Consider the following 12,604-nt stretch of genomic DNA (forward strand, 5'->3'; position numbering starts at 1 on the left):
TGCCATTGAGGGGCAAGGATGGGAGGAGGATTTTCCAGGTTAACAAATGTTTGTTGGCATTTGTTTTACATTGACAACACAAGGCGTTCTCAACAGGGCTTTGTTTTCTATGACTGGAGAACTCTGTTAAAAGGTGGACAACTGATGGGGATAGAGATATGATCTACCTTCCTAAGTAGGACAAATGTGACTTAGCCAACAGGTTGCCCAGCCTGGATCTTCTTTCTGTGCTAGGAAAGGTGGGGGAAGGGAATTTATAGAAACAGAGTAATTAGCAAAACACAGCTCAAATTGGGATGCTTCCAGCAGGTGCAAGCAGACAAAGAAGTTCATATAGGACACAGATGTAGAGGATCTTCTTGCATCCCTACAGGCAAACCTGCAGGTTCAATTATGTCTCTGAAATGCCTGTAAACTAACACACAAAGCACAGGGAATAAACAGGAAGAATTAGAGATCTGTGTGCAGTCACAGGTTCTTGATCTCACTGCAATTAAAGAGACATGGTGGAATAGCTTGCATGACTGGAATGCTGTCAGGGATGGCTATGTGCTTTTCAGGAAAGACAAGCCTAGAAGGCAAGGGTAATAAGTTGTGTTCATGTGACAGAGCAACTGGAATGCATTGAGCTCTGCCTAGGAATGGATGAAGAATGAATTGAAAGCTTGTGGGTAAGGATTAAGGGCAGACTAACACAGGAGGCAGTGTTACAGGTGTTTACTATAGGCCACCTAATCAGGGAGGGGAAGTCAATGAAGCCTTCTGTAGGCAGATGAAAGTAGCCTCATGATCACATATCCTAGTTCTTGGGAAGGACTTTAGCTACCCCAGTATCTGCCAGGTACCAGCAGTGTGTCTGTTTGAAATTGGTTGGAACTAATTCTGTCTGAAACAGGGGCAGCCCTTGGACTCTTCTCATAGAGGCCACCCCTGCAGCTGCCACAGAAAACTTGCAATATGAACTCAGTATAGTGGTTCAGTAGATTAGGAAGCAAAACTAGACAGGTTAAAAAAAATCAACATAAAATAAACAGTTCAGGCTTTAGTAAGGAATTCCAAAAGATAACTCTGAATGACATTAAAAGAAATAGCATTATTATTGACAATTAAAGATTTAAAAAATGCTCCAAACATACGGTGTCCTTTGTAGAACTTTTTGAAGTATATTTAGCAATTCAGGATTGAGAGGATGGAGCTGGTTATGATCTGTATAATTTTATTATCATCAGCACTTGAGCTACTTGCACTGACGTATTTCTGTCCCAGAAGTCCTCGGACCTTTTCTCTTTCATTTTAAAAAATCTTCTTATGTGAAAGCATGTGGCACAAGCCAGGAAATGAACAGGTTACAATGCCGGAAACAAAAACTCAGTCTGTATCATTAACGGAGATGGCATTTGACATGAGACTCAGAAAATGATTACCTCTACAAAGAATGACTCTTTCCTGGGGCAGTGCAGGACTACTATAAATGCTAGCTCTTCTCTACTCTCTCCACTTCTCTTGCCTCCTTCTCCTTGGAGATTAGGTCTGTAGGATGCTATTTCTGCTCCTTCTTCAAGATCACCACTCTCCTAGTGAATGTCTTAGCTGATATCAGCTGTCCCAGAATGGGAATGACAGCTTCCCCACATGGAATAAGGGAGAGGAGAGAAGGTATTCTACAGAATGAGGCTGGGACTTACCTGAGATGGATCCTGGGCTTTGAGCTAGGCAGTGTATGCTAAACCAGTAGGTGCCTTCTCTCTTCTCATGGCTTGGCATAGTGCTGCCTTTCATATGCTTCCTCCTCCTCTCTTCAATGTGCACCTCCACCATGGAGATGTGTCCTGCTCAAACAAGTGTCAATTATGCCTGCTTTACCGCTGTCTCTCCTGCTTTGGTAGTTGCTACTGTAGCAGAAAATACCTCTCCTGCTAAAGATGTTTGAGGAGATCCCAGGGAAGGAACATCAGGAACCCAGAAAGTGTTGACAGAAGGTAGAGCTTTAGACCATTGTGTTTAGAATAGCCATTCATTCCTGTATGCACCTGCAAAGGACAGCAGAAACTGGCCACTCTGAGCTCTCTGAAAACATGGGCAATGTCCAAGTTTCCTTCTGTATATTTCTCTTATTCCTTTGCTGTCACCAGCTCTCAGTACCATCCTAGGAAGGGAACCCTTAATCTGTGAGGCAGGCAGATGGACACCCTGCAGGAATACCATCACACTAGCAGCTGCCCCCAGTACATCCTTTTTTTCCATATTTAAACTCACTGAATTTGTCCTTCCTTCAACTCTGCACCCCCAAGTCCTAATTCCTTCTGTGTCAAATCTACTCAGAAAAGTAATGCAGCTTTTTAGAGATGAATAGTTAAAGTGTACAAGAGGACTCTTCACTATTCCCAAAATAATGGACTCACTGCAGAAGATTGTATTTAGTAACCTGTTCATTCAAACCCAGAAGGATATCCCTGGCTACTCCACAGTCAAGAGGAAATAGACAAAAAGGTCTTTGCCTTTTCTGAGTTGCTTCTCTGCCTGGATAAGCCCTCCCTGGGCCCTGGAGCATGCTTTGTGAATGTAAGCCCAGGCACAGCTACTCTTCAATGAGAAAGGAGTACATGACTGTAGGAAATCATGGATTTGATTAACAGCCCCATAGGCTTTTGATGCAGGAATCCAGCCCAGGGCAAGGGAGATGGAACTTGATTTATGAATCATAAAACCATAACAGTTTAAAAAAAAAAAAAAGATAGGAACAAAAACATAGTTTTATGCTTTTTGTTGTCCTCTTTTCTGTTTTAATAAAAAATATTAAAACAATAGAAGTTTTGTTACTTGATATAACTCTATATGTATCTCTTATGTGGCCCAAGACAATTCTGCTTCACTCGGTGTGGCCCAGGCAAGCCAAAAGGTTCACACTCATGATCTACACCATAGCCTTGTTAAACCTGCCTTGTGAACTGTGGGTGACCTCAGATTGCAGTGGCGAGGTAGAGTAATGAAGGTGTCAAGGCAATAAGCCTGTATTCCCCAAAGTACCACAAGTTCAGAATCTGTCACAGCTCTGCATGCCCTACATTGCACAAAGCACCTGTTCCCTGTGCATCCCTGCAGGAAAATGCCACTTTTTGGTCAGTTTACCTGCTGTTGATCACTGTGAGAATGATAGCCCAAATGGTACCCAAAAGCAATTCACTGCCTTCTGCAGCCTCATAACCTTCATTACTCATGTTCATCTTCCCTGATCTATTAAAGACATGCAGCTTCATTATTAACAGTAACATTTAAGTACTCTCTTCAACTATACTAAAATTTTATTTCAAGGTAGTGATTAAAATGTTTGTCATCCTGAGGCAATCACCATTTCCTGTGAGCAGAGAAGGAATTCCTGAAGGTACTGCTGAACTTGACGTAAGAGCTCAGGCATGCAGGATCCTATGCTCTAGGCAATACTCCCCTCACACTTTTCCAGCTATGGTTCAGATCAGAACCAGTATCTCTATTCAACTCTCGAGATGCTGGGCACCTTTTTTTCTTTTGTGCTCAGAGACCAAGACTTCACTGAAACCTGCAGAAATGGCACTGGGTGATTTGCCAGTTTGAGAAAATCTCCATCTTCCCACTTTTTCTGGGATGCTAGAGATTTGTTCCATGGGGAATTTGTCCTTCAGCAAAACTCACTCTCACAGGATCTGTGTCAAGATAATGGAGGGTAAATCTGTGCATCTAATGTAGGAAACATCTCCCCGTACTAAGCTTTGCTGGTGAAAATGCTAGGCTGTACAAAAGGAAGGCACAGCCCCGAAGCGTCTATTCAGGGACAAAGGAACTACCTGAGATGGCAGGAAATTGAATGTGGAATGTTACCTTCTCATAGTATCCCTCATCACTCTGGGTGTGCCTTGATTCCAGCATGTGAGGACCAAACACAAGCTGTTTGGGGGGTTTCTGGGCAGTGGTAAAATATGGAGCTGGAATTGATTCCATAGAATAACTCCCTTCTGACAGATGATGGGTCGATTCAACAATGATCGGAGGTGAATGAACTAGACCAGTTCATCTATTTGTATATGAGGGTCAGAAATCCACCTTCCTCAAGAGCAGAGTTGCTGGAAATGACTTAGCAAAGAGGGGTAAAGAAATAAGTTGGAAAGATAAAATTATTGCTCTTATAACTCAAACACTGCCCACTCTGGCAGTAACTCATTTTGGTCCTCAGTCAACAACCCACTGAACTTCTTTGTGGAGGACACCTTGGAGTTCTGGGAACCTGCAGGTAGCCATGTGGGAAAAAATATCTCCTGACTTCTCCACAGACACTACATATATCCAGCTCTCCAAATGTAAGAGCAGACATGAAAACATGTAAGACATGAGCCTACTTACAGACAAGAATAATGCAGACACTCTATCTGCACCCTTAGTGATAAGAAAGTCTTCAATAGGTCTCCCAGCAACTTAAGTAATGGCATTTGATTTTAGGACACCTGGGAAGAAAACAAATATGAAGGAAGTGGTAAAGATTAGTGCCATACACAATCATCATCAGTATGTAACAAAGCTAGAAAAATAATAAGTTAGACAGTCATTTTGGAATGACTTAGTACCTACAAACCAATAAATATATATTTTGGTCCACTAGATTTCACGCTTTTCTCAAAACCTTGAACCTTCTTTCACACATTTTGTACTTTCCAAACACAGGGATAGAGCTAAAATCCTCCTCCCACTGGTCTCCAGAGTAGCTTGATCCTTGCATGAAGCTACTCGTCCACCTTCCCATCCCTCTCAGGGACAATCTCCTTTCCTCATTCTCTTTTCCTTCTTCTGATTTTCCCTTGCTCTGTCCCTCCTTCTGACACACCTTCACAATGATAGAAAGATTAAGCTCTGTCACTCCAGAAGGTCTCACTGCAAACACATAGATGTTTGCTCCAACAGAAATCTAAACTCAGCAAAAGTTTCTTAGAAGCCATCATGACTAATTTAGTCAGCTTCCACAACAGCTGTTTCCAGGGCCAACACTTTGCTGCACCAGTAGGACTTGATATGACAAGAGCACTGTGCACAGAGGGATATATGTGTATGTTTAACCATACCTTCTATGCAGTAAATAATTAAGTGTATCCAGCCATTTCAAATCTTGTTAAAATGATGCTTTAGTTACAATAAAGCTGTGTTCATAGGTTCATAGGTTCATTAGGTTGAAAAGGACAAGATCATCTAGTCCAACCATCCTCCTATCACCATCTCTACACACTAAACTACTAAATCAAATCCCTTAGCACCTCATCTAAACGCTTCTTGAACAGCGCTAGGGATGGTGCCTCAACCACCTCCCTAGGCAGGCCATTCCAGTGCCTGACCACTCTTTCAGAGAAAAAATTTTTCCTCAGATCTAATCTAAATCTTCCCCAGCGCAACTTCTGGCCATTCCCTCTCATCCTGTCATTATTTATCAGGGAGAAGAGGCCCACCCCCTCCTCATCACAACCCCCCTTCAGGAAGTGGTAGAGTGCAATAAGGTCTCCTCTGAGCCTCCTTTTCTCCAGACTAAACAATCCCAGCTCCCTCAGCCGCTCCTCATAAGACTTGTGCTCCAGACTCCTCACCAGTTTTGTTGCCCTTCTCTGAACACGCTCCAGGGCCTCGATGTCCATCTTGTAGTGAGGGACCCAAAACTGAACACAGCACTCGAGGTGCAGCCACACCAGCGCTGAGTACAGGGGCATGATCACCTCCCTGCTCCTGCTGGCTACACTATTTCTAATACAGGCCAGGATGCTGTTGGCCTTCTTGGCCACTTGGGTACACTGCCGGCTCATGTTAAGCTGACCATCAACCAACACCCCCAGGTCCTTTTCCACTCTACATTCTTCAAGCCATTCTGCCCCAAGCCTATAGCATTGCATGGGATTATTGTGGCCAAAGTGCAGGACTCGGCACTTGGCCTTATTGAACCTCATCCCATTGAGCTCAGCCCAGCTGTTCAGCCTATCCAGATCCCTCTGAAGATCCTCCCTACCCTCAGGCAGATGACACATCCTCCCAACTTGGTGTCATCTGCAAACTTACTGAGGGTACACTCAATCCCCACGTCTAGGTCATCAATAAAGATATTAAACAAGACGGGCCCCAATACTGACCGCTGGGGGACACTACTCATAACAGGACGCCAGCTGGACTTAACTCCATTAACTACTACCCTCTGAGCACGGCCCTCCAGCCAGTTCTCCACTCAGAGAAGAGTGAACCTGTCCACACCACGGGCTGACAGTTTCCCCAGGAGAATACTGTGGGAGACCATGTCAAAGGCCTTGCTGAAGTCCAGGTAGACTACATTAATAGCCTTTCCCTCATCTACCAGTTTGGTCACCCAGTCATAGAAGGAGATGAGGTTGGACAAGCATGACCTGCCCTTGTGAACCCGTGCTGGCTGGGTCTGATCCCCTGGTTGCCATGCATGTGCCGTGTGATCTCCCTCAAGATCATCTGCTCCATAACTTTCTCTGATACCGAGGTCAGGCTGACAGGCCTGTAGTTCCCCGGGTCTTCCTTACGGCCTTTCTTGTAGATGGGAGTCACATCAGCAAGCCTCCAATCTTGTGGGACCTCTCCAGATAACCAGGAATGCTGATAGATAACCAGGAATGCTGATGGCAGAAAGTGGCTTGGCAATCACCTCTGGCAGCTCCCTCAGCACCCTTGGGTGGATCCCATCTGGTCCCATGGACTTGTGGCAGTTCAGATGGAGGAGCAGGTCTCTGACCGTCTCTGCTTGGATCACAAGGGGTGCATTATGCGCTCCGTCCAGGACTTACAGGTCAGGGCAAGTACCCTGTGGACAACCGTTCTGTCTATTAAAGACAGATGTGAAGAAGGCATTGAGAACCTCAGCCTTTTCCTTATCCCCCTTGGTTACATTCCCTGCCTCATCAAGAAAAGGAGAGAAATTCTCCTTAGTTTTTCTCTTGCAATTAATATATTTGTAAAAGGATTTCCTGTTCTCCTTTACAGCAGTAGCCAGTCTAAGTTCAAGCTGGGCTTTAGCATTTCTAACTTTCTGCCTGCAAATCTGTTAAATCTGTTTAACAGTTAGATCTGTTTAACAGATCTGTTAGATCTGTTAAATCACTACATTGTATCTATATGATATCAGTGAATATATTCCAGCCTCTCTCCTACAAGTGCAGTGTAGTGTAGTTAATTTCCATCTCTGACAATTTTTATCAGTTAGTGTAATGATAGGAGAAGGTGTAATGGCTTTAAAGTAAAAAAAAATGTAGATTTAGGTTAGATATTAGGAATAAGTTCTTCACTGAAACAGGTTGCCCAGAGAAGTTGTGGATGCTCCATCCCTAGCAATATTCAGGGTCATGCTGGATAAGACTCTTAGCCACCTGATCTAGTGGAAAGTATCCGTGCTCATGGCGGTGGATAGAACTAGATGATCTTTCAGGTCCCTTGCAACCAAAACTATTCTATGATTTTGTGGCATTTTCTGTGAATTCACAGGTAGCATAAAGAGGGGACAAGTCAGAAGAGTCAAGAACTCTTTTCCAGAGTGCTACATGGGATAGGGTTTAAAACCAGCAGGAAACCTACACTTATGGAAAGGCCAAAACAAACAGCCATCAAAGCAAGATGAGGAGGCAGGGAAAGAAAAAAAACATGACACATTCTCATGTACAGGAAGACTTGGGAATCCAGATGATACATGCTGGAAATTATCCTGAGGATGGCACTTTAAACAGCCCCACTGCAGTGAATCAGGCTGTCATATGCCTGTTCAGGGCCTGTCCAGCACTTGAGCTGAGTTTTCTGCCTTGTCAATGCCCTAAAAATCATTAGGCCTTTCTTCTCATCACTCAAGAAAAGCTTTCATCAGAGGATGTGCATGGAATAAATCTGGAAATGAAAAGGCAGCACTGCAGGAAACCAAAGCACAGCTCATATCATTAGCAGGGATGGCTTGCATTCAAGGTGAACTTGTCAGAAAATTATTACCTCTGCTAAGGGTACCTCTGGGCCTGCAGCAACTAAGGACCAGTATAAAAGGCAGCCCAAATCCCAGCTCTCCCATCCACTTCTCTTGCCTCATTCTCTTTGGGATCCAGGTAGGTGTGAAGCCCTCTCCCTTCCTCTTCCAAAGTGATTTTTTTTCTCAGTGGTCTTATCAGATAGTTATTCTGTCCTATGCTGGGGACTGGAGCTCCTTGCTATGAGAGAGCATGGATAGTATAAGGTCTGTACAGAGAAAGGGTGGTACACAGCTTACATGTCTTGTGATTTATGCACACTGTGAAATTCTCCCTGGGTCAGACAGCTCTTTGTAGGGCTTTGGCATGACGAAGGGATGTGGTCTGCTGCCACAGTCTTCATCTCCATCCATAGTAGCTGCATTGGCTCCTTTGCTAGATAGTATCCAGTTGTTCTTCACATACTCATGTACTGTGCTTTCTCCTAACATTCTCCTAGATTTGCCTCCAGTCCCAAGACATGTCCTGCTACACCCAGTGTGTGCCATGCCAGCCTTGCGGCCCAACCCCTCTGGCCAGCAGCTGCAATGAGCCCTGTGTCAGGCAGTGCCAGAACTCCAACGTCATCATCGAGCCCTCTCCCGTGGTGGTGACCCTGCCCGGACCCATCCTCAGCTCCTTCCCACAGAACACCGCCGTGGGATCCTCCACTTCTGCTGCTGTTGGCAGCATCCTCAGCTCTGAGGGAGTGCCCATCACCTCGGGGGGCTTTGACCTCTCAGGCTTTGGAAGCCGCTATTGTGGCAGAAGGTGCAACCCCTACTAAAGATGCTGACCACAGTTCTGGGGAAGTTCTTCCAATGTCTTCTAGATAAAGGAGGAATCTTCAGGTCACTGCCTTCAGAATACCTGACCATCCTCAATTATTCTAGCAAATGCTAGCAGGAAGAAGGAACCCTGGCCTTTCTAAAAGCCTGGCTCACGTCTCTTCTTCCATTCATTCACCTACTTCTTTCTCTCTATTTTCTTTCATTTTTTCTTCCCCTCTATGCTCCTCTGGGTGTTGAGGCTACCCTGAGCCAGCCAATTCTCTGCTGAAAAGGGAGGCACACGCCCTGCTTGAAGTCTACCATGGAATCAGGCAAATCTGCATTGTCCAGCCTCTGTTTGGAGTGACCTTGTTCTCCTCTTTAAACATTCATTAAAGATTTCTGCAAATTACTTTGGGTTTTTGATGTTACTTCACACTGTATATAGCTTCCAGAGCTACCCATTGAGAATGGCTTTGCTCTTGGTGGATAAAAGAAGAGTGTTTAAGGAGACCCTTCTCTATTCCCAGAATGTGTCTGCTGCCACCAACAGCAGTCCTGGTGGAGTTTCAACCAGTTTTGTGCCTTGGACAACTGCTGCTGTCAGCTGGGGTGGTCAGACCAGGAACTGATGGTACCAATGGGTAGTGTCCAACTTAATGTTGGGGAGTGAGCAGGTGGTGTTGATACCTGTGTGCTCACTGATCTTTGTCAACAGCTCCTGCTCCACTGAGGCTCTGCTCACAACCATTATCAAGGATATAAAACCTGCTTTGTGCCCAGCTTTGCATGTTGTTTTCCATGCCAAATTTTGCAGAAACTGTGAGGAGCATACAGAGATGATGAGATTCCAAAGGATGACAGCAGCATGTGCACTAAGTGATGTGTGCATTAATAGTTAGTGAATAGATCAATGCATGAATCACGGATGGAAAGATGGGATTGTTGATGAAAAGGAACTTGAAAGAAACAAAATGTGGACTATATGAATTACAGAGTTACAGAGAGTAATGGAATATAATGAGAAGAGGTGGATGAAGATTGGATAGGTGAATTCAAGGTGAGGTAGGAGCAGAGGGAGGCATGGTACAAGGAATGTGGAGCATGGAGTAATCAGGAGCTGCCACTCAACCTCAGGCCTGAACCATTGAAATCCTCCCTACCCTTGGGAGTCAGGAGTGGGAGCAGAACCATCTGCAGTGACAGTGTGAGTGCAGGAGTGTGACAGGGGCTGCCTCCAGCATGGACACCTCAGTCACAGGGCTCTGGTGAAGGGAGAGAGGCTGAAGATGTGAGAGTAGGAAAGATGGAACAGGTAAAGGAAGAGAAGTTTAACATACAGTGTGCAATGGCAAATGGAGAAGAGGGCCTTGGAGAACAAGATGCCCAGCTGAGAAAAGATGATTATGTCTTTTCCTGGCTTACCTTTTTCCTTAGAGGCTATAGAATGGTTGGAGATGCTGTATGTGGGAACTTAAACTTTATCAGAGAAATGAGCAAAGCAATTTATGTTGAAATGTGAGCTTGTTCCTGAGGAAAGTACGGCACAATTTTCCTGACTATGAGATCCTTGACTGGGTGTTGTCTTCCTTCAGTCATGCACATTACCAGTGAGAAAATCACTCATACCATAGCACCGATTTCACTTTTATTCAGTGGAGATCCTTGGCTGAACACGTCTGCCCACGTGACTGGGAGTGTGTGATTTATTTTGAGATGACACTGACTATCTCAGACATCCAGGTGTTCCTGGAAGTAAAATTTGGGAATATATGCTGTAGGCTATAAAGGTACTGAGTAAATGTATGCAGAAAGGAAGATGAAAGTATATAAGGGGGCCCCAAGCCATCACTGTGATCAGCAGCAATCACACTAGTTACATCAGAGACTCCAGTGGAAAGATGTCTGCAACGAGACCACCTCAAGATCAGTTCTAAACAGATCACATGCAGTGTGCCATCAGGGTAACTCATTCCTTCTTTGATGTGTCCTGGGAGTGTGGAAGAATCAAGTGGAACCAAATGTAGAGAAGGCTCTTTCACTGTTTTCATGCTTATGAATCTAATTCACCATCTACTTATTCATGAATAAACCAGCTTATATATAAAGTTAGTGCTAGATAGTGAAATGTTTGCTTTGAGAAATACTATTCTTCAGAGCTATCCTAAGATACGACTACCTACTTTGATGGCTTGATTGTTGTCCAGAGTCCTATTGCACTTGCTACTACAGTATTCACACATTTCCATCCACATTCAATTTATGGAAAGACAAGGAGATTGCCAAGTGTGAATAATCGAGATGTTTGACTTGATGACTATTCCTCCACTACTGTCACTGAGTACTGAGTAACTACTCTCCCTGTACATAGGTCTGTGCCTCTGTAGGGCCTCCTTACCTTCAGGCAGATTGACACTTCCTACCATCTTGGTGTCATCTGCAAATTTATTGAAGGTGCACTCGATCTCCCCAGTCAGATTATCAACAAAAATATTAAACAGTGCTGACCTCAATCCTAACCCTTGGAGAACACCACTTCTGACAGGTCACCAGATATATTTAAATTAATTCACCACCACACCCAGATCCAGCCAGTACCAAGGCTCAAAATATATTCAGAATAACACACGCATATAAGAAGCACATACATATAACATCCATATACATATATATGCAGTTCACCAATTAGATCAACACAGGCAGATACACTCAACATTCCTATAAAAACAGAGTAGCATGAAGATTATCATCCTGTTCCTCTCTGGCTGATCAGAAGATAACGTAGGAGTAAATACATATATATATGGTCAATCTCTGAGAAGCTTAGCTTAAACATGCGATCTACCCTGGAGCTGCTCCTTGTATCCACCCAAAAGTTCCAACTGCTGCTTACAAGACACAAGGCACCTCTGCTCACACACCAGTTACTGATACTTAGACCTTCATACAAGTAGTTACATAGAGTTCTTCATACCTGGAAATAAATAGAAATTGAATGTAATAAGATAGGACATAGGCTCAGGACATGGTCAGACAAGTTTAATGATCATCCTTTTACACATGACAAGTCTTTTTCTTTTCCCCTTTATGCCTACATTTTTCTCAATTTTTGCCTCCCCTAAGTATCTCATAGTAAGTCCTGAGCATTCCCAAAATACTTTTACTCTACATCCCATAATATTCCCAATATTGCTAAAATGTAATCCTTCTCAATCTGAACCAACTCATCTTGATGGATCTAATATCTAAACAACAGATATTGTATACTATATACTATGCTATACAGAATAGTACTGAGGCTAAGGGTGTCCATTCCACCCATTATTTATTTCAGTTTGCCCTGCCTGCCTTTTATGTGTGGAAGTGTGCCTTTGATGGGATGACCTCTTGATGTCCCTGGGTTCATCTGACTGAGGGTATTATTTGGTTTCCTCACCTGCCATTGTTTTTCTGTATCCTTTGTATGTGTGTAGCCTGAGATTTTTACCACATAACATAACACTTCCTGTTTTTCACATAGTACCCTAACCCCCAGTCCTTTAAAAGCTGTTGGAGGGAAAGGCAGGGGAAGAGTACAACACTGCAGAAGAAGGTGAGCAAGGCTCTCCTGTCTTCCCTGTTTGGAACACTGTGGGGAGCACATAACCAGAGGACAAAGCTGAAAAAAGGTCTCATGAAGAATTAGCAGTCAATCCAGGGAACTTTAAACCAACCCAGAATGTGCTCTAATGCCTGAGACATAGAAAAGAATGAATAGAGAATGGTGGAGATTTGCAAGGAGGGAGGTGAGATAAGTGAAGACACTATGCTGAAGTCAGATATGCATCC

General features: G+C 44.0%; 1 protein-coding gene across 1 annotated transcript; it reads left to right on the forward strand.

Annotated features, from left to right (window-relative positions):
* Positions 1-8,487: 8,487 nt before the first annotated feature.
* On the forward strand, positions 8,488-8,793 carry LOC136055805 (feather keratin Cos1-1/Cos1-3/Cos2-1-like). Its single transcript, XM_065747681.1, has one exon. It carries the CDS (start codon positions 8,488-8,490, stop codon positions 8,791-8,793), a length of 306 nt encoding a protein of 101 aa, XP_065603753.1.
* The last annotated feature ends 3,811 nt before the right edge of the window (positions 8,794-12,604 follow it).

Source organism: Cyrtonyx montezumae, unplaced genomic scaffold (assembly GCF_038088225.1).
Source record: "Cyrtonyx montezumae isolate F1298 unplaced genomic scaffold, pur_monq_1.0 scaffold_48, whole genome shotgun sequence".
NCBI lineage: Eukaryota > Metazoa > Chordata > Aves > Galliformes > Odontophoridae > Cyrtonyx > Cyrtonyx montezumae.

Coding starts and splice junctions, on each gene's coding strand:
- LOC136055805 (XM_065747681.1), top strand. CDS start 8,488: ATGTCCTGCTACACCCAGTGTGTGCCATGCCAGCCTTGCGGCCCAACC.